This window comes from Hemiscyllium ocellatum, chromosome 20, assembly GCF_020745735.1.
Source record: "Hemiscyllium ocellatum isolate sHemOce1 chromosome 20, sHemOce1.pat.X.cur, whole genome shotgun sequence".
Lineage (NCBI taxonomy): Eukaryota > Metazoa > Chordata > Chondrichthyes > Orectolobiformes > Hemiscylliidae > Hemiscyllium > Hemiscyllium ocellatum.
In genome coordinates, this window is record NC_083420.1 from 13221881 (window position 1) to 13244826 (window position 22946).

Here is a 22946-nt window from a genome sequence, read left to right on the forward strand (position 1 = left end):
TCGAATTTGACATCATTAACGGCACCTTGGAAGCAGGAACATTGTAAGCAGTCTGATGAACCAAACACATTGAAGAATTCTCACAGACAGCAAAGCAGGAAGTAAAAAGCATGAAATATCATTCATATATTAATCCTTTTATAGGGAGAGAAAATGGAGCATACACATGAGATTAAGGGGAAAAATGGATCGTCACTGATTTAAAAGAAGTCAGTTTCATCATTTTAAATATCATGCACTTTTTACATTTCTTACAGTGAACTATAATCTACATATTTCTTTTCAGTACCAGAGTTGTTGGTCATTAGTAAATATGATTCAGTTCGTTGTTAAGTTCAATTACTCCTGATGAATCAATTTTAACATTTTCACTGAGTTTACAGGAGAATAGTGCATAAAGTGTTGGTGTTCTTGTCAAATCAGTGATTCTGTGTTGATTGCCTCTGTGAAACTGCAATAGCAACCGTGGAAAAATGAGATACTTCCACAATAGTTGAGAAGTGGATGCCAGGAATTGTTCTTGTTTTCCAACAATAATGACAGTGAGTGCTGACAATTTAGTTGCCATCATAACCACAAATTCAGGCCATTGCTTTTGCTTCACTCTTGAGGCCAGCTAAGAAGCGAATATAGTGTCAGGTAAAAATCAGCACATGGATTTTGTCCATTTCAATATCACTCTGAATTTGACACCATTAATAGGAGGTCTATGGCATCTTGCAAGCAGGAAGGTTGTAGGCCAGTCAATGAACTAAGCACATTGAAGAACTCTCACAGACAGCAAAAAGCAAGAAGTAAAAAGCATGGAATATCATTCACCATTTAAAAACCACTGACCATTTGTAATACCAATTCTTTGTACGTTACTGAGGTTTAGTCCCATGAGACATTTTATACTAAGATCTCTGTTGTTATGAAGGTGTGGGTGTGTACTGTACCTTTAAGAGAGAGAGGAAGCTAGCAAAGACTGACGGAAAGTACAGTGTGTACTGAACAATTTAAAAATGTAACATTTGGTTGAAACAAATAGCCGGAGCTGCATTGCCATGGAACAAAAACAAGTCCAAATTCAGCCAATCGGTTTAAATTATGCTCCAGATACCAAAATCCAATTGAATTTGAATTTTACTGTTTGGGATGACATCAAATCAATGAAATGATCCAATGTTTTAGGGTATAAAACAGGACATTTTGAACAATTACAGGGAGAACTGAAAGAGCACCAACAAGTACAGACTGCTCACCGAATAGCTCTCTGAAAGGTACCTATCCTTAAGAAAACAGAAGACCGAAGAAAAGACGACCCAGAAAAATACAGAGAAAATCTACAGAGGAGGACTGACAAAGCTGGCTGGTTTTGAAATGTGATTATTTTTCTGTAAATCTCAATCGGGGATTTTTTTTTTTAAAAATCAGTCCAGTATTGTAGAGTGGGAGGTAAAGGATAGGTTTATGAGAAAGGAATTGTAAATATCTGTTATTTTAATGTTCTCTGTTGGACTTAAAGAATAAAGTTGTCAATTTTGACTTTAACTAGTGACCTCTGGGATAGTTCTTTGCTTCTCGAAATGTAATAGATTACAGCATGAGGTGAGCTTCTCCGTGTGTCGGGTTTAAATTAGCAAGGGGGTTTACCCTGTGTTGTAACACTGTGAACAAACATGTAGTCCTAATTATTTTTTTAAAATTCAGTGATTGAAATAAGGCAACCCTTAAAAAAAGTGAAATGCATTTCGTTACCAGAGGGAGAACAATGAAAAAAAAACTGTATTGGTAACCAACTGCCTGAAGTATGCTTAAATTTTCTAGCTAAAAATACAGAAATGGAACTTTACAAAGTGACACATTTACTCATGTTTTATCCTGGAAGTTTGAGATATTTACTTGTTGATCTGCATTATTTGTACTAGGTTCATTCTAAAGGGCTGAAGCTAGGGATTTATGGGGACTTGGGTATTACAACCTGCAGTGGGTTTCCGGGCACCACACTGGAGAAAGTTGACACTGATGCCCAGACATTTGCCGAATGGGAAATAGACATGCTGAAGTTTGATGGCTGCAACTCCAACTCCACTGAGAAAGCAATAGGTATGACCTTCCGTTAGATCTCATAATTGTAACGCACCATTTGATCTTGTTGAGTATGTGGGAGACGCTGTGTGAGGTGCTGCTGAATACAAAATTTATCTTATGATATATATAGAGGTATGCTGACCACTGACACTGTATACATTTCAGACTCAAACTCAAAGACATTAAAAAAAACACAATTGTTGAGTTATCCCACCCCATTCCACTCACAGTGGGCCAAATGGCCTTCTGTGATTCAATATGAAGTGTATTCAAATCCATTGTTGTATCAATTTTGTTTTAGTCTGGAACATCATAATTTGAATTTGGAATTCCTTCCCTTCAGAGGTCCATTCACCATTTTGAAAATCAGGATAGTGGGGATTAGAATGATAGGGTCATTCTAAAAATTCACTGGTCAAAAAGTTCAGTTCTCCAACCCAACCATGTCCCACCTCTAATTGCTGGGCTACAGTGAGTGAGCTAGTCTCAGTTTGATATGAGCATTTAGAATGGTTCTGGGAGTAAGACAGTCAGAGCCAGTGTACCCATTTCTCCTTTTCTCCTATCCACTAGCCTCTGCTAAAACCATGAATGTTGGCATTGGATGGGGGAATTAGAATATGGGAGTGGAGGGGAGGACAGACCTACTTCTGGCTGTGGTATACTGTCAAACGAATAATGGTCACTTGGACAAAGTAACTGACTCTTATGGGAAAATGGGACATTGAAATGGAAAACAACTTCAAAGGATGGCATGGTGGCTCAGTGGTTAGCACTGCTGCCTCACAGCACCAGGGACCCAGGTTTGATTCCAGCCTCGGGGGACTGTCTGTGTGGAGTTTACACATTCGCCCCATGTTTACAAAGGTTTCCTCCGGGTGCTCCGGTTTCCTCTCACAATCCAAAGATGTGCAGATTGAGTGGATTGGCCATGTTAAATTGCCCATAGTGTCCAGGGCTGTACAGACTAGGTGGACTATTCATGGGAAATGTGGGGTTACAGGGATATTTGGAGGGTTACGGTGGACTTGATGGGTCAAATGACCTACTTCCATACTGCAGGGACTCTATGATATGAAAAGGAGGAAAGAAAATTCCTAGAAGGATGTTTGCATTTTAAAACAATTTGAAAACGAAGACAGATGACCCCTTCCCCATATACAACACTTGCACATGATGAGTATTTTTTCTCTTTCTACATATAGTTATCAATCCCATCCACTGAAGTATTTTGTTAGTTGTTTGGTGCCTATAACTTACGTAGGCAACAGAAGCTGCAAAAGTCACTTTTGTTTGCCTTTACTGAGTTGGCAACATCTTTGATCTTTGTTATGGCGTTATTAAAACTGCACACCAATTCAGAACGTCAACCATAGTTAAAGTAGTAAGTCACTTCCTTACTCCCGTATTCTGAAATCTATTTCCCTTGAAGCATTTTAGGATATTTAAGCTTCATTCATTCATCCTCTATCTGCTCCTTTAGTTTGAAATTGCATGCCAATGAAATTGAACGATCCCAGGTATTTATGAACGGTGAGATTATGGAATGGGGTGAAATATAATTGTGAAAACTCAAAGTGCAGGTTTGCCCCAAACGTCACGGAGTTTTAATTCTAGTGCATGTTGACCTGACTGTTAACTAGCTTAATTGACATAACTGGGAACATATTAACTGGATTTATTTTATATTTTAATGGGATGTTGGCACCACTGGCTAAACCAGTATTTATTGCCCAGAGGGTAATTAAGAGAGAGCCACATTGCCATAGTTGGGAGTCACACATGGGCCAGATCAGGTAAGGATGGCAGATTTCTCTCCCTAAACAACATAGAGTCATACAGCATGGAAACAGACCTTTCGGTCCACGCTGACCAGACAGCCCAATCTGATTCAGTTCCATTTGCCAGCACCCGGCCCATATCCCTCCAAACCTTTCCTATTTATATACCCATCCAAATGCCTTTTAAATGTTGTAATTGTACCAGCCTCACCACTTTCTCTGGTAGTTCATTCCATACACGCATCACGTTCAGCATGAAAATGTTGCTCCTTAGGTCCCTTTTATATCTTTGCCTCTCGCCCTAAACCTATACTCTCTAGTTTTGTACACCCCCACCCGAGAAAAAAAACCTTGGCTGTTCACCCTATCCTCACCCCATTATTGAACAAGATGGTATTTTGCACAATTGACCATTTGGAAATGCTTACTGCTGTGCGAGTTTTTGTTTAAGTGAATTCCAATCTCACACAATATGTTTTGGTGGGATTTGAACCCTTGTCTTTGGAGCATTAGCCTGAGGTTCTAGATGGCTGGATGAGACAGCTATACCACTACCTTCCCATAGCAGTGGTGAGGGTGAGAAGACACCCAGAGTGGATGTGAAGGTAGTTAAAAAATGATTTTTGGGGTGGTCAGAGGGGAGACTGGTAATTGCAGGTTAATCAAGGAAAATGACAGTTTGAGGAGGAAGTGAGAGGTTGCTGATCATGAGGGACTCAGAGGGAACCACAGGGAATGCCTGATTCTGGAACGAAGATGCTAAAAGTGGAGAAGGTCAGACACAGGATACAAATGGGTGGACGTGTTGCATTTACAAGATTAGTCCGTTGGGTCTGGAGGAAAAAAATCAGACTTCTCCTGACTCACCAACAATGCCATCACTATCCAGCATTTCTTCACCTTTGTTACTTGCCCTGTTCCCAGGGGCCAAGGAAATGTAAACAACAGCAGTTAGAGGTAGAAAGCATCATAAAATGGATGCCATCAACTTCAGAGCTTGCGATGAGTGACCTGGCACCCTGAGACCAGATTGGTCAGATGTCCCTATGTCCATTTACCGTAAATGGGATGCGGGTGGGCTGGAAGGTGTTTGTGCTTGATCTTGCCAACATTTTAACTTCCCACCCAACATAAACCAGTCCTGTATTGGAGCAACTTAAATAACCAGCAATAATGTCCCTGCTAAATTGCTAGTTTCTTTGTTTTCTCTTTATTCATGGAATGTGGGCATCGCTGTCCAGGCCAGTATTTATTGTTCAACTCTAGTTGCCCAGAGAGTGGATAAGAGTCAACCCCCATTGCTATGGGTCTGGAGTTACATGTAGGTCAGACCAGGTAAGGATGGCCATTTCCTCCCTCAAGGATATTAGTGAACCAGATGGGGTTTTCCCCTAACAATGGTTTCATGGTCATCATTAGACTCTTAATTCCAGATTTTTATTGAATTCAAATTCTACCATCTGCCTTGGCAGGATTTGAACCCGGGTACCTGTAATGTTACCTGGGTCTCTGGATTAACAGTCCATTGATAATACCACCAGGCTATTGCCTCCCCTCTTCACATTACATTGGCAAATTTTGGTTAATAAGAATTTCAACAACTAGAAGTTTGATCTTCACTCAAACCTGATCTAAGCTCTTTCTGCAAACATTTAGACCACAATGTAGGATATCCCTGTGCTTAATCTGGCTGGAGAAAACAGTTCATCAAGTAAACTAGAATTAATTTCATTTCTATAAGTGTTAGAAATAAAGGTCCCTTTAAAGGTAAGACAGAACTCCTTAAATATTTTGAGAAAAAGTGATGCACATTTGACTGTTTTTAAGAGCTGCATTCAGATGCTTTTACAGAGAGATGGGCACCATGGGGGATTCAGTGCTTTATTTCCTCACCCAGCACCATTTTGGTTTAACCCTTTGCTGCTCTCTCTAATCACCTGCCCACCCTCACTTTTGACGGTTCACATTGCCAATAATGGCCTTTGAGCATTAACTTCTAATTGTCTGCACGGGTGATTACTGGTGGTGGTGGTTCCTAGATAAAAGCAACAAATAAAGTCGTGGTAGTTTGGTGGTGGGAAAGTCGTTTGGTTGTGTGTGATAAAACGTCTGTATATGACAAAGAAACTGCATTTAGAAGAAGGAAATTGCTAGGGTCTGGTGGTGTTGTGGTAGTGTCCCTATCTTTTAGCCAGGAGACCTAGGTTCAAGTCCCACCTGCTCCAGATCTGTATAACAACACTGAGCAAGTTGGTATTGAAAATATCAAGAACTGGGTTCACATATGAAAAGAAAAGAGCTGGAGACTGGCCAATGCTCGCGAGACAGAGTGGTTTACCTCCCCTTCTGAATCCAACCTCCCTCTACGACCCTACCTCTCCCTCACCATTGGTGGTCTGACTTGCTCTTAATTGGGTTTTGCATGTAAATAATGAACTGGAAAACAAGGGTGATTTATTGGTGATTGTTAATAGATGAAAAAATACCATGGGTGATTTGGTGATGGAAAGAACATTCAGTTGTATGTAAGAACACATCTGGGTATTAAAACAAAGAGTTGCGTTTGTCGTATTAGTGGCTAAATATGGATGAAAAATACTGCAGGTGATTTGCTGGTGGGAATAAAGCCATTTGGTTGTGTATCTTAACATTTCCAGAAATAAAAAAAAAACAGAAAGAACAAAGCTGGGCTCTTCTGCACTGAGGTGTTGTGTTCTGGACAGGGAACCTGGCCAGAAGGAAAGGTGGAAATTACGTTTGTGCCAATGCACAATACATCTTTTGTAAATCCCTGGAAGTCTTTTGCTGCCAAATTCAACATGTGGACCTCAGTCTGTTAAACAGTTTCCAAGAAAAAGAAAGATAAAATGAATAAAGGTAGGGAGTACATTCCAACTTCACACACACTTCATGCCCATGTTTTCAATAAAAGAAAGTGCTGTTCTGAAAGGGGAAGGCCGATATGAGCTCTCAGCAGAAATGCAAACCTGAGCAGTACCAAACCTGTTTTATACTCTCCAACCCCGACTTCCTTCTTTCCCTAAGACCAATGACTCCCCTGAACTGTTAGTTGAGGCTTATTAAGTAGTGCTGCTTATAACACGACAGGAATATTCTTTTATATTGTATTGTGCTATTGAATATGCTGCTTCTGAAACATGCCAGCATTTTGATGACGACTGTTTCATTTTTCCAGGTCTCATTTCAGTGTTCTATTCCCTAGGTTATCCGAAGATGAGCCATGCTCTCAATGCTACAGGAAGGCCCATCATATACTCCTGCAGCTGGCCAGCTTACGAATTTGGCCTGCCACCCAAGGTGGGAGAGAGAAGCCTTTTGTTTCCCTCTGTTAACATCTTAATAACGTGGTGACTGCGTTACATGTTCGTGCCTGTGATGCAGTGTTGTCGATTGGCACTATTTCTTGTTTTCACTTTTGCCTGCAGATCACCAAAAGACTGAGAGTGCAGGAGTCTTCATGGGAGGTCCTGCTGCTGTCTTTTCAAGCCTGAAAGGAAGGCTGCCTTTTCTAAATAACTGCAATGATTGCAAACACACTGAGAAAGTGCAGCTGCTTTTGCTGATCAGGAGGTGGGGCAGCATGGTGGTCAGCACTGCTTCCTCATAATGCCAGAGACCTGGGTTTGATTCCAGCCATGTGCTGTGTGGAGATTGCACATTCTCCCCGTGCCTGTGCGTGCTCATTCTCCCCAGAGCACCCAGATATGCAGGTTAGGTGCTAAATAGCCCTGAACTTTCCAGACTGTGCAGGCCAGGTGGATTAGCTGTGGGAAATGCAGGGATTGGGTGGAATGAAGCTTTGGAGGGTGGGGATGGGCCGAATGGCCTGCTTCTGCACTGTAGGGATTCTGTGATGTAGCAGAAGCTTAATGAGTCTGGCTGCATCTGTGGAGAGAGAAATAGAGTTAAGGCTTGAAGTCCAAAGTGACTGTTCTTCAGAACTGAACTTCAAAGGAAGAATGATTGAACTTGAAACGTTATTGCTGTTTCTCTCAGCAGTGATGAGGACAGACTTGACAATGTTTTTTTCATTCATTTTATGTTGGCTTCTATCCCTATTTGCCCTGGACAAAGGGGGTTATGAGCTGCTTTCTTTAACCGCTGCATTTCAGGAGGGAGTTCCAGGATTTTGACTTATTGACAGTGAAGGAAGAATGATATATTTCCAAGTCAGGATGGCGAGCAGTGTGGACGGGTAATGGCAGGTGTTGGCGTTCCTATGTATCTGCTGCCCGTATCATTTTGGGAGGTAGAGGATGTTATTTTGAAGGTGCTGTTGAAGGAGGCTTGGTGGATTGTTGAGGTTCATATTGTGTAGCAATGGTGAAGAAAGAGAGTGTTGAAGGTGGTCGATGTGATACAGTTCAAGCAGGCTGCTTTGTTCTGGATGGTGTCAAAACTCTTAAGTATTGTTGAAGCTGCATCCATCCAGGCAAGTGGGGAGTATTCCATCACAGCGAGCCAGCGAGATTGCTGATTCCTGAAGAAGGGCTCATGCCCGAAACGTCGATTCTCCTGCTCCTTGGATGCTGCCTGACCTGCTGCGCTTTTCCAGCAACACACTTTCAGCTCTGATCTCCAGCATCTGCAGTCCTCATTTTCTCCTTGAGTATTCCATCACAGTCCTGACTCGTGCCTTGTAGATGGTGGGGAGATTTTAGAGAGTTAGGAGGTGAATTACTTGCTGCAGAACTCCCCGCTTCTGTACTCATAGCCACAATATTTTTATGTGGCTACTCAGGCGAGTGTAACCCCAGGATGTTTTTAATGGGAACCTCAGCATCTTGAGCATTTTGTTTTTATTTCAGATTTCCAGCAACTGTAGTGTTTTGCTTGTATTCCTTTGATAATTCATCACTTCCACCTTTTTCAGGTTTCAGGTGAATATGTAAAAATGAATAGTTCTCATTCTTCAGCATGCTAAAGTCAAATCGTTTGAACCTCTATAAAGTGGCTGGTTTGAGCCTGTCGCCAATCGACCAATCTGTTGGCCATTGCAGTCGTAATTTTCAATAGTATAAGCTAAGTTGGATTTCTTCATTTTGTTTACTCTCTCCCATTCTTTAATAATCACTTCAAATCGCCTCTTTGTATTTGAGACCATAGTGATTTCCTCGATTTACTTTTTCATTCATGGGATGTGGGATTTGTTGGTTGAGTCAGTGTCTATTCTCCCATCTCCAGGTGCCCCTGAATTTGATTGGCTTGCTAGAGCCATTTTAGAGAGGAGTTAATAGCCAGCGAGATTGCTGTGAGTCTGGAGTTACACATTAGCCTGAGTCAGGTTCCAAGTTTGACGTAAAAGCCCATCTGAACCTAATTTTGAATTCTAGACTTTAAATTCAAATTTCCACCATCTGCCATGATAAGATTCAAACCCATGCCCAAGAACTCAAGTCAATGGCTCAAGATTATTATTCCAGGCATATTATTCTAAAACACTGCCTCTCACCACGCGAGCTTATCCAGTAATTGAGGTAAAAACAATGTCTGCAGATGCTGGAAACCAGATTCTGGATCAGTGGTACAGGAAGACCACTCTTCCAGCACCACTGATCTGGAACCTTTCCCAGTAATTGACCATTGTAAGGGTCATGAAGTGCAACAGCTTCTATCAATGTGAAAAATAGATGTGTTATATTTAATATATGGCAACTTCAGGGTTAAACTAACTTCCTGACTCCAAGATAGAAAATCAAAGCTACATATCACCGAATTCACCCAAAATTCTGATATGTATCCTAACTTGCCAACCGTCCTATTCAAACACTACCCCGTGTTTGCTGAAATACATTTGTATAGGAATAAGATTAGATTACTTACAGTGTGGAAACAGGCCCTTCGGCCCAACAAGTCCACACCGACCCGCCAAAGCGCAACCTACCCATACTCTTACATTTACCCCTTACCTAACACTACGGGCAATTTAGCATGGCCAATTCACCTGACCCGCACATCTTTGGACTGTGGGAGGAAACCGGAGCACCCAGAGGAAACCCACGCAGACACGGGGAGAACGTGCAAACTCCACACAGTCAGTCGCCTGAGTCAGGAATTGAACCTGGGTCTCAGGCGCTGTGAGGCAGCAGTGCTAACCACTGTGCCACCGTGCCGCCCACAAGATGGTGTTATTTTCTGGGTCTGCAGATTGGAAGAAGCAAAAATGGTGTTTAGTAGAATGATATGCCCTTCTTGTCAGATGTGTGAGTTTAGGGAAGAGTTGACATGTTACTGAGGATTATATCTGCAATAAATGCCATTGGTTGCGAATCCTATCAGATTGAATGGATCGACTAGAATGATCATCAGAGGCAATGAGGAATTTACAAGAGCAAGGGGATATGATGGATGGCAGTTATAGGAAGGGAGAAAAGCTGGAGATTCAGTCACATAGATGGGTCAACTCCAGGAAGAGTAAGAGAGGTAGGCAGGTAGTGCAGGAGTCTTCTGTGACTATCCCCATTTCAAATAAGTATGCTGTTTTGGAAAATATAGGGGGTAATGGATTCTCAGGGAATGTAGCACGAACAACCAGTTTGGTATTGAGACTACCTCTAATGCAATAAGGGGTACGTCAGGTTCCAAGAAATCAATTGTGTCTGGGAACTCTCTAGTCAGAGGCACAGACAGATGTTTCTGTGGCCAGCAGTGAAAAATCAGAATGGTGTGTTGCCTCCCTGGTGCCAGGATCAAGGATATCTCAGAGAGGGTGCAGAATGTTCTCAAAGGGGAGAGGGCCCAGCAGGAGCGCATTGTACACATCGGAACCAATGACATACGAAGGGAAAAGGTTGAGATTCTGAAGGGAGTATATAGAGTGTTAGGCAGGAATTTAAAAAGGAGGTCCTTGAGAGTAGTAATATCTGGATTACTCCTGGTGCTACGAGCTAGTGTGGGCAGGAATAGGAGAATAGAGCAGATGAATGCATGGCTGAGAAGCTGGTATATGGGAGAAGGATTCACATTTTTGGATCATTGGAATCTTTTCTGGGGTAGAAGTGACCTGTACAAGAAGAAAGGATTGCACCTAAATTGAAAGGGGACTAATATACTGGCAGAGAAATTTGCTAGAGTAGCTTGGGAGGATTTAAACTAGTAAGGTGGTGGGGGGTGGGGAACCCAGGGAGATAGTGAGGAAAGAAATCAACCTGAGACTGGTACAGTTGAGAAAAGGAGCGAATCAAACAGGGCAGGTAGGAACAAAGCAGAGAACAAAGTAGGAGTGAAAAATTAAACGGCATTTATTTCAATGCAAGAAGCCAAACTGGGAAGGTAGATGAACTAAGGGCATGGTTAGGAACATGGACTGGGATATCATAGCAATTACAGAAACGTGGCTTAGAGATGGACAGGACTAGCAATTTAATGTTCTAGGATACAAATGCTACAGGAAGGATAGAAAGGGAGGCAAGAGAGGAGGGGAGTGGCATTTTTGATAAGGGACAGCATTACAGCTGTACTGAGGGAGGATATTCCCGGAAATACATCCAGCGAAGTTATTTGGTGGAACTGAGAAATAAGAAAGGGATGATCACCTTATTGGAATTGTATTATAGACCCCCTAATGGTCAGTGGGAAATTGAGAAACAAATTTGTGAGATGAGAGTTCAATCATTTAGGGAATAATGTGTGTCAGTGGGGGAGCACTTTGGGACCAGCGACCATAATTCTATTAGTTTTAAAATAGTGATGGAAAAGGATAGACGAGATCTAAAAGTTGAAGTTCTAAATTGGAGGAAGGCTAATTTTGAAGGTATTAAGCAAGAACATTCAAAAGCTGATTGGGGGCATATGTTCGCAGGTAAAGGGACAGCTAGAAAATGGGAAGCCTTCAGAAATGAGATAATGAGAACCCAGAGACTGCATATTCCTGTCAGGGTGAAAGGAAAGGCTGGTAGGTATAGGGAATGCTGGATGACTAAAGAAATTGAGGGTTACCTTAAAAAAAAGGAAGCATATGTAAGGTATACACAGGAGAGATCGAGTGAATCCTTAGAAATGTATAAAGGCAGTAGGAGTATACTTAAGAGGGAAATCAGGAGGGCAAAAAGGGGACGTGAGATAGCTTTGGCAAATAGGGTTAAGGAGAATCTAAAGGGTTTTTACAAATACATTAAAGACAAAAGGGTAACTAGGGAGAGAATAGGGCCCCTCAAAGATCAGCAAGGCGGCCTTTGTGTGGAGCTGCAGGAGATACTAAACGAGTATTTTGCATCGGTGTTTGATTAGATTACTTACAGTGTGGAAACAGACCCTTCGGCCCAACAAGTCCACACCGACCCGCCAAAGCGCAACCCACCCATACCCCTACATTTACCCCTACCTAACACTATGGGCAATTTAGCATGGCCAATTCACCTGACCCGCACATCTTTGGACTGTGGGAGGAAACCGGAGCACCCGGAGGAAACCCGGGGAGAACGTACAAAATCCACATAGTCAGTCTCCTGAGTCGGGAATTGAACCCGGGTCTCAGGCGCTGTGAGGCAGCAGTGCTAACCACTTGTGCCACCGTGCCGCCCACGCAGTGGAAAAGGATATGGAAGATGTAGAATGTAGAGAAATAGATGGTGACATCTTGAAAAATGTCCAAATTACAGAGAAGGAAGTCTTGAAATACATAAAAGTGGATAAATCCCCAGGACTTGATCAGGTGTACCCTAGAACTGTGTAGGAAAATAGGGAAGTGATTGCTGGGCCTCTTGCTTAGATATTTGTATCATCGATAGTCACAGGTGAGGTGCCGGAAGACTGGAGGTTAGCTAATGTGGTGCCACTGTTTAAGAAGGGTGGTAAGGACAAGCCAGGGAACTGCAGACTAGTGAGCCTGACGTCAGTGGTGGGCAAGTTGTTGGAGGGAATCCTGAGGGACAGGATGTACATGTATTTGGAAATACAAGGACTGATTAGGGATCGTCAACATGTGTGTGGGAAATCATGTCTCACAAACTTATTGAGCTTTTTGATGAAGTAACATAGAAGATTGATGAGGGCAGAGCGGTAGACGTGATCTATATAGACTTCAGTAAGGCGTTCGACAAGGTTCCCCATGGGAGACTGGTTAGCAAGGTTAGATCTCACGGAATACAGGAAGAACTAGCCATTTGGATACAGAACTGGCTTGAAGGTAGAAGACAGAGGGTGGTGGAAGGTCGTTTTTCAGACTGGAGGCCTGTGACCAGTGGAGTGCCACAAGAATCGGTGCTGGGTCCACTACTTTTCGTCATTTATATAAATCATTTGGTTGTGAGCATAAGTGGTATAATGAGTAAGTTTGCAGATGACACCAAAACTGGTGATGTAGTGGACAGCGAAGAAGGTTACCTTAGATTAAAATGGGATCTTGATCAGATGGGCCAATGGGCTGCAAAGTGGCAGATGGAGTTTAATTTAGTTAAATGCGAGGTGCTGCATTTTGGGAAAGCAAATCTTAGCAGGACCTATACACCTAATGGTAAGATCCTAGGGAGTATTGCTGAACAAAGAGACATTGGAGTGCAGGTTCGTAGCTCCTTGAATGTAGAGTCGCAGGTAGATAGGATAGTGAAGAAGGCATTTTGTATGCTTTCCTTTATTGGTCAGAGTATTGAGTACAGGAGTTGGGAGGTCATGTTGCAGCTGTACAGGACATCAGTTAGACCACTATTGGAATATTGCATGCAATTCTGGTCTCCTTCCTATTGGAAAGATGTTGTGAAACTTGAAAGGGTTTGGAAAAAATTTACACGGATGTTACCAGGGTTGGAGGATTTGAGCTACAGGGAGAGATTGAACAGGCTGGGGCTGTTTTCCCTGGAGCGTCGGAGGCTGAGGAGTGACTTTATAGAGGTTTACAAAATTATGAGCAGCATGGATAGGATAAATAGACAAAGTCTTTTCCCTGGGTTGGGGAGTCCAGAATTAGAGGGCATATGTTTAGGGTGAGAGGGGAAAGGTATAAAAGAGACTTAAGGGGCAACCTTTTCATGCCAGAGGAAGTGGTAGAGGCTGGTACAATTGCAACATTTCAAAGGCATCTGGATGGGTATATGATTTGGAAGGGTTTGGAGGGATATGGGCCGGGTGCTGGCAGGTGGGACTAGATTGGGTTGGGATATCTGGTTGGCATGGACAAGTTGGTCCGAAGGGTCTGTTTCTGTGTTGTACATCTCTATGACTCTGTTAGCTCCTATATCTGCTAAAGCCTTGTGTTTTAACTCTTCATCTTTGTTTTCAAATCCTTCAATGCATCATCCCCTGCTAATCTCTGTAACCTGCTCAGTCTCCATAACCTTCTGAGTTCTGTATTCTTTTGCAATTCTGGCTTCTTTCCCATCCCATCCTGGATATCCCCCATTAAACATTATTGCCCCTCTACCCCTCTCTCTCGTTCTCTGGAAGCAAATATAAAAGTAGCTACTATATCAAAGGTGCTATATATATTCAAGATGTTTCTATTGTAAGGCGAGTACTGAATTGCTTTGCTCCACTATGTGTCGTTATACAAAACATTTCTTTTCTATGCTCCATTCCTTTAGGTGAATTACACACTGATTGGGGAACTCTGTAACCTCTGGAGAAATTATGAAGATATTAATGACTCGTGGAATACTGTGCTAACAATTATAAATTGGTTTGGAGATAACCAGAGAATATTACAGCCAGCTGCAGGCCCTGGACATTGGAATGATCCGGATATGGTACAACCAATACACATTTTGAAACAGTTTCAGCTTTAGCCCACACTCTCACTCTGTCCCGTATAATATAAAAATATAATGTACTACTGAGCAAGACAGAAATGGGACCGAGTTTGGGAAGGCACAGTCCAAGGGTTCATCACATTCCTGATGAAGGGCTTATGCCCGAAACGTCGAATTTCCTATTCCTTGGATGCTGCCTAACCTGCTGTGCTTTAACCAGCAACACATTTTCAGCAAGGCACAGTCCAAATCAAATAACTATTATGCAAACTGTTTTAGGACAACCGAAAGACTAAATTCGGTGGCAGACACAGATTTTTGTAATGTAATAATGTTCCTCATTTAGTCATTGTGTGATAACAATCCGGGTGTGAGGCAATGTCATATACAATTGATACACTCACTATGTTTTGAGAATCAAATTGTGTGATTCTGTGAATGCTCTCAGCTATTCTCCTGCTTCTCTTCCATGCAACCTTAATCACCAAAGACCAAAACACACCACCTGGTTTATTTTCCTCTTTCTCTCCCCACTCTGCGCTTCAGCAAAAACCTTGTTTTAATATCTTTTCTGCCTTCCCCATCCCACCTTTTTTCTGCCAAAACAAAACGGCCAGTTCCTTACCCTCCACTTTGTTACCCGGTCAGGAAACTGGGGCTTCTCCCATCCCCTGAAGCACTGCTTCTACTTTCTCCACCCAGTTGTCAGACTTTGCACATACATCGAACATAGAGCAGTTCAGCACAGTACAGGCCTTTCATCCTAGTCTAAGATCAGACTAACCCATCATTGTACTGTCTTCCACGTGCCTATCAAGAGTCACTTAAATGATCCTAATGTATCTGATTCTAATACCACAACCTGCCTCTGACAACTCCCCTAAACCTTCCTCCAATCACCTTAAAATTATACCCCCTAGTGATAGCCATTTCCGCTGTGGAAAAATGTCTGTGGCTATCCACTCTATCTATGCTCCTCAACATTCAAAGTTTGTGAGAAGATTTGTAGCTCGGGTGCTCATTGTTGTGGTTCTGTTCGCCGAGCTGGGAGTTTTTCTTGCAAACGTTTCGTCCCCTTTCTAGGTGACATCTTCAGTGCTTGGGAGCCTCCTGTGAAGCGCTTCTGTGCTGATTCCTCCAGCATTTATGCTGGTTTGAATCTGCCGCTTCTGGTTGTCAGTAGCTGTCCGCTGCAGTGGCCAGTATATAGGGTCTATGTCGATGTGTCTGTTGATCGAATTCGTGGATGAGTGCCATGCTTCTAGGAAGTCCCTGGCTGTTCTCTGTTTGGCCTGTCCTATAATGGTGGTGTTGTCCCAATCAACTTCATGTTGTTTGTCATCCGAGTGTATGGCTACTAGGGATAGCTGGTCGTGTTGTTTCGTGGCCAATTGGTGTTCATGGATGCGGGTTGTTAGCTGTCTTCCTGTTTGCCCTATGTAGTGTTTTGTGCAGTCCTTGCATGGGATTTTGTAAACCACGTTGGTTTTGCTCATGCTGGGTATCAGGTCCTTTGTCCTGGTGAGTTGTTGTCTGAGAGTGGCTGTTGGTTTGTGTGCTGTTATGAGTCCTAGTGGTCGCAGCAGTCTGGCTGTCAGTTTAGAAATGCTCCTGATGTATGGGAGTGTGGCCAATCCTTTGGGTTGTGGCATGTCCTCATTTCGTTGTCTTTCCCTGCGGCATCTGTTGATGAAATTGCGCAGGTATCCGTTTTTGTTGAATACCTTGTATAGGTGTTCTTCTTCCTCTTTTTGTAGTTCAGGTGTGCTGCAGTGTGTTGTGGCCCTTTTGAATAATGTCCTGATGCAACTTCATTTGTGTGTGTTGGGGTGGTTGCTTTCATAGTTCAGGACTTGGTCTGTGTGTGTGGCTTTTCTGTATACCTTCGTGGTGAATTCTCCGTTCGGTGTTCTTTGTACCATCATGTCCAGGAATGGGAGCTGGTTGTCCTTTTCTTCCTCTCTCGTGAATCGGATTCCTGTGAGTGTGGCATTGATGATCCGGTGTGTGTTCTCTATTTCTGTGTTTTTAATGATTACAAAGATGTCGTCCACATATCTGACCCAGAGTTTGGGTTGTAGGTGCGGTAAAACTGTTTTTTCTAACCTTTGCATAACTGCTTCTGCTATCAGTCCGGAGATCGGTGAGCCCATGGGTGTTCCACAAACGAAGTTGCATCAGGACATTATTCAAAAGGGCCACAACACACTGCAGCACACCTGAACTACAAAAAGAGGAAGAAAAACACCTATACAAGGTATTCAACAGAAACGGATACCCGCGCAATTTCATCAACAGATGCTGCAGGGAAAGACAACGAAATGAGGACATGCCACAACCCAAAGGACTGGCCACACTCCCATACATCAGGAGCATTTCTGAACTGACAGCCAGACTGCTGCGATCACTAGGACTCAAAACAGCACACAAACCAACAGCCACTCTCAGACAACAACTCACCAGGACAAAGGACCCGATATCCAGCATGAGCAAAACCAACGTGGTTTACAAAATCCCATGCAAGGACTGCACACAACACTACATAGGACAAACAGGAAGACAGCTAACAACCCGCATCCATGAACACCAATTGGCCACAAAAAGACACGACCAGCTATCCCTAGTAGCCATACACTCGGATGACAAACAACATGAATTCGATTGGGACAATATCACCATTATAGGACAGGCCAAACAGAGAACAGCCAGGCACTTCCTAGAAGCATGGCACTCATCCACGAATTCGATCAACAGACACATCGACCTAGACCCTATATACCAGCCACTGCAGCGGACAGATACTGACAACCAGAAGCGGCAGATTCAAGCCAGTATAAATGCTGGAGGAATCAGCACAGAAGCGCTTCACAGGAGGCTCCCAAGCACTGAAGATGTCACCTAGAAAGGGGACGAAATGTTTGCAAGAAAAACTCCCAGCTCGGCGAACAGAACCACAACAGCTCCTCAACATCTTGTACATCTCTATTAATTCACCTCTCATCCTTCTTCACTCCAATGAGGAAAGGCCTACCTCCATCAACCTTTCTTCTAAAGACATGCCCTCCAGTTCAGGCAGCACATACAGTATAGAGCTCCACCAGCTAGGAACTGGGAAGTGGTATTTGAGGAAAGAATCCTATCCTGACTGCAGTTTCCTGATAAAATCAAGATGTCTTTACAGTGTAGTGTAAAGGGTTAACACTCAAGTATGTAAATAATCAGCCGACATCAATCTATGAGTGCATATGACAGTGGACTTTAGGACAGATAAATACAGTGCTAAGCTTCATAGTGTAAATAATTAGCAGAATATTAAATAAATTTAATCTTACCAACAGCATGCACTCTAGTAGCTTGCTAGTACCACTTTCGAGGGCAGTTAATAGTCAACTACGTTGCTGAGAGTCTGGAGTCACATGTAGGCCAGGCCAGGCCAGGTTAAGATGGCAGATTTCCTTCCCTAAAATATGTTACTGCATCTTCAGGCTTTTACAACAATTGACGTGTTGCCACGTGGCTGACCAGAACCTACCAAGCACATAACCTCTTCTGAGTCCCACTATCATGACATGTACATATCACATTGTGGGGTGCACTTGTTGGCTTAGACAATAGGGAAACACCTTTTGTCTAATAATTATGAGACGTTATTAATCCAGGATATCACATCACAGTTCCCACACTCGGAGAAGATATATTTTCATGTGAAAAAGTACAATATTTAGAAACTGGGATTACAAAGCAACTAAATGATCTTTTGCACTGTTTATTGTTTTCAGTTAATTGTTGGTGATTTTGGTCTGAACTATGACCAGTCCAAGTCACAGTTAGCTCTCTGGGCAATGCTGGCAGCTCCATTCTTTATGTCCAATGATCTTCGCACCATTTCCAAAGATGCCAAGACTCTCCTGCAGAACAGGTTGCTTATTCACATAGACCAGGACCACCTGGGGTTGCAAGGTGAAAGGATTGAGAAGGTAACCAGAGTTATGTTTCAATATACACCTATATTGAATACAAATGGGAAGGGGGAGAATGGGGAAAGATAAATGAAAATTAAATATGCAGTTTTTCTTGTTTTGGGCTACCTCAAGAAAAAATGATTGTTTGTCGCTTCTCAAAACTTTGTTCTAGTGATTTCCTCTCATCGCTAATTATATTACTTGAGTTATTTATAATATATTAGAATATTTGGGTGACTTAGAATTTAACTTATGGTATCATTTTATGTTTACCAATGATTTTCGACTGTGGGGATAGGAAAATTATGACTTGTTTTAGAAAGCTTTAAGATTCTGATACTAAATTGCCCAGAAATTCTTTGATGAAAGATTGGCCCGATGGAAATGGTGTGAATTCTGGCAATTATGTAGTATAGCCACAAGATGTCAGTAGTATCAGTGCCAATCAGTAATAACCCTTAATAGAAAGGCTGTGTTGCAGTTAACGTCATTGTTAGGTGGAGCACTCTGTAGTGATTGTACTCAGGTTAGCCAGGTGGGCCTCATAGAATATGAGTTCCCTGATTAAGACTGTTAACCCAGTCCAATCAGGGAGCTCTGGTTGATAAATATAAACAGGAGTGGACACACACAACATGGGTGCTGGGGAAAAAATAAGCACTACCGCAATTAGGCGGTAGTGTGGGGGTTTTTTAAAAAAAGGGAAAGAAGAGAAAAAAATAACCAGGATGTTGTCCCTGCCCTCCCCTTCACTGTTTTGAAAAAAAAAGAAAAAAGAAAAAAAAATTAAACAGGAGTGTCAGGGGTTCTGTTCACTCTGAGCTGGCTCTGAGGAAGCTGACCAATGTCAGGTGCTATGCATGTGTAAATCAAGAGCGACTTGATGACAGGATATCAGCCCCAATTAAGTTATTTCAGTGGCGACAAGAGTGAAGCACGGTCCTGAAGACATTCGCTTACAACAGTCGTCTTTGAGTTGAGGATAAGCATTTCTGGCATCATACTGTTATTTGAGAAGCTTGACACGTTCGATCCTGCCAGCGAAGACTGGCCTCACAATGTGGAAAGAATGCGTTACTTTTTTTCCCTGGCAAACGATATTGGGGCAGATGAAAAGCAATGAGTAAGTAATTCTCCTGACAGCTTGTGGACCTACAGCTTTTTCGGTTATTCGGAGCCTAACTTTACCTGAGGCACCAGATACTAAAACTTTTCAAGAGTTGACGGATTTGATTAAGGAATATGATGACCCTCAGCCTTCTCTAATTCTGAGACACTAATGGTTTTACTTGGCAATTTGAGAACCAGGAGACTCCAACATTTTTAACTGGATTAAAATGACTGGCAGAGGCATGTGACTTTGGTTTATCCCTCAATAAGATACTGAGAGAGTCTGATATGTAGGATTAATGATTAACCATGCAAAAGTGCCTACTAGCTGAAGTCCAACTGGCCTTCAGGCACTATAACTGGCTTTGTCAATGGAAAGTGCAGCAAGTGGAGCATATGAGCTGCAGGGTGTTCTGGTGGAAGTGGACACCTTCACCAAGCCTCAGGAACACCATTTGAGTGAAGGCAATTGCAGAGATTCACTTGGGACATATCCTGAAGAGAGCGACCCTAGGTCAGCCCACAAAGTCCCCAAATCAAAGCCAAGTCTCAGCCAAATTACAATTTCTTTCAGGATCCAGGCCAGCAATCCATTGTAGTTGCTGCTGTTATGTGGACTCAAGACAGCAGAAGAGTCTCACTAGGCCCGAAGTAAGAGAACTGATAGGCCGGTATCCAAGAGAGTGCACACCATGGGAAGCCCACCTACATCTGTTTTGGAACAGTTAAATTGCTTAGCAACATCTGAATCCGAGCCAATCAAAATAAATGTCGGGTTAACTGGTCACCCAGTTCTAATGGAGGTTGATACTGGCACAGCTGTAGCAATGATTGCAGGAGCCAGTCTTTAACAAAGTTCAGAGAAACTGAGGACTACAGATGCTGGAGCTCACAGTCAAGAGTGTAGTGCTGGAAAAGCACAGCACCCTTTAAGCAAAGCTCCCTTTAACAAAATTCGCTCTGGACTCCAACCCTCAAGTTTGCGCAAGACCTCAGCTAGACTGAGAACCTATCCTGGGGAGCGTCTACAGGTTAAGGGTACAAGGTCGTTTCTGGTCTTTTAAGAGAAACAGGTGGTACCATTCCCACTGACTGTAGTAAAAGACTCAGGCCCAAGCTAGATGGGGCAAAATTGGTTGAGAAAGATTCTCCATTATAGGCTCAACGTTTTTTTGAGTGAAGTCCTAGTTAAATACCTGAAAGGACTATCAAAGGAGCCAAGGCGACCCAGGAAGTAATACCACAATTTTGTCAGGCCCATCCAGTGCCATTTGCCTTACGGACAAAGGTAGAGGCAGAAATCAGGAGGCTGGAAAGTGAAGGAATCATCGTACCAGTGTGCAGAATGAGCAGCACTGGTCAGACCTGTTGTGAAGCCCAGTGGGTCATTTCATCTTTGTGGAGATTTCAAACAAATGGTGACCTGTTTTCCACAGCTGGGTAAATACCCAATCCCTCATGTAGAGGATTTATACACAAAGCTGGCAGGGGAGTGTGCTGTCCTTCATGAAGCTGGGTGTGAGCAATGTGTACTTGTAACTGTGGTGAGGTGAGGATTCCCAGATGTATGTTACAGTTAATACCTGTAAAGGTTTTACTACCCACCAATATACAAGACTGCCATTTTGGGTATCATCAGCCTGTGCCATTTTTCAGCGAACAATGGAGGACACTTTACACGGTCTACTCCAAGTCTCCATTTATCCAGATGTTGTGCTAATAGCAGGGATGACCAATCAAGAGCACTTAGAGAACTTGAACATGGTCCTTAGATGGTTTTCCCAGTTGCGTATATGCCTTAAAAGAGAAAAACATGTGTTCCAGGCACCCCAATTGACCTACCTAGGCTACAGAGTTGAGAAGACCAGTTACACCCATTGGAAAATAAAGTGAGAATGATCAAAGGTGCCCCAGCCACCACCTCTGGAGCTGAGGTCTTTCCTTGGGCTGGTGAATTATTGTGGAAAGTTCATACATAACCTGGCCTCCATCCTGGCACCTTTGCATCAACTCTTAAAAAAATGGGTCAGCTTTGGAAATGTTGCCTTGAGGAAAGAGAAGAAACAGCTACCGTCCTGTAAGGTGTTGGCACACTATGATCCCAAGTGATGAAGGGCTCCAGCCCAAAACTTCGATTTTCCTGCTCCTCGGATGCTGCCTGACCTGCTGTGCTTTTCCAGCAAGGCACTCCCGACTCTGATCTCCAGCATCTGCAGATCTCACTTTCTCCTATTGACATGCAATGCCTCTCCACACAGCATCGGGGTGGTATTAGCCCAATGGAGAGGAACACCCAACATAGTATACATCCAGGACTTTGGTTAATGCAGAGCATAAATATGCCCAGATAGAGAAGGAAAGTTTAATGGTCATATTTAGAGTCAAGAAGTTCCACCAATACCTTTGTAGGTGGCACGGTGGCACAGTGGTTAGCACTGCTGCCTCACAGCACCAGACACCTGGGTTCATTTCCCAACTCAGGCGACTGACTGTGTGGAGTTTGCACATTGTCTGCGTGGGTTTCCTCCGGGTGCTCTGGTTTCCTCCCACAGTCCAAAGATGTACAGGTTAGGTGAATTGGCCATGCTAAATTACCCGTAGTGTTCAAAAAGGGGTAAATGTAGGGGTATGGGTGGGTTGCGCTTCGGTGGGTCGGTGTGGACTTATTGAGCCGAAGGGCCTGCTTCCACACTAAGTAATCTAATCTAAACCTTTTGTAACGATACATGGCAATGCCCCAGTAACGCAGTTATGTTTCCATCCAATGCGAGTCACCAGACATAAATTCTCACCAATATCTTCATTGTGGAACCCTCTGTTAGGTCTACTTGAGGAGTACAAGGCAGTGCTGCCCATTGCTTCAAGCTGAATTCAACGGTCGGTTCTGATACCAACTCTGTGTAATTACAGGTTAGACCACTGTCTGGGAGGCCAAGTAGCAAATGCAGATGCACTGAACTGCCTCCTGCTGGAAGAGTCTGTAATAATTTCAAATTTTCGGGATACACTTCCTGTCACAGCTGACAATACCAGTCTTTGGACTCAGAAAAATCCGCTCCTGGTGAAACTGAAACAGCTGATGAGGAGGGTGGAAACGAAAAGGCTGTCACAACCAGAGCCGAAATCTTTTTGGACCCAGAGAGACCAAAAAACTGACCCTGCACAGTTAAGAGGATTGATCGATGCGAGGTCAGGTCCACGGATGTATAAAAGTTCAGTAGGTGTGACGGTCCTGAACAAGCACGTGGACATGAAAGCTGCAAACTCACAAATGGTGCAGGAATAAAACATGCCGGACTCCTTGACTGCCTTTCCGA

General features: G+C 43.1%; 1 protein-coding gene across 1 annotated transcript in view; it reads left to right on the forward strand.

Annotated features, from left to right (window-relative positions):
- LOC132825571 (alpha-N-acetylgalactosaminidase-like) overlaps positions 1-22946 on the forward strand; it is a 34498-nt gene that overhangs the window by 8347 nt on the left and 3205 nt on the right. The window contains exons 3-6 of the mRNA XM_060840950.1: positions 1911-2088; positions 7078-7172; positions 14393-14554; positions 18337-18534. Of these exons, the coding sequence (XP_060696933.1) occupies positions 1911-2088; positions 7078-7172; positions 14393-14554; positions 18337-18534 (633 nt within the window). The remainder of the gene's footprint in view (positions 1-1910; positions 2089-7077; positions 7173-14392; positions 14555-18336; positions 18535-22946) is intronic.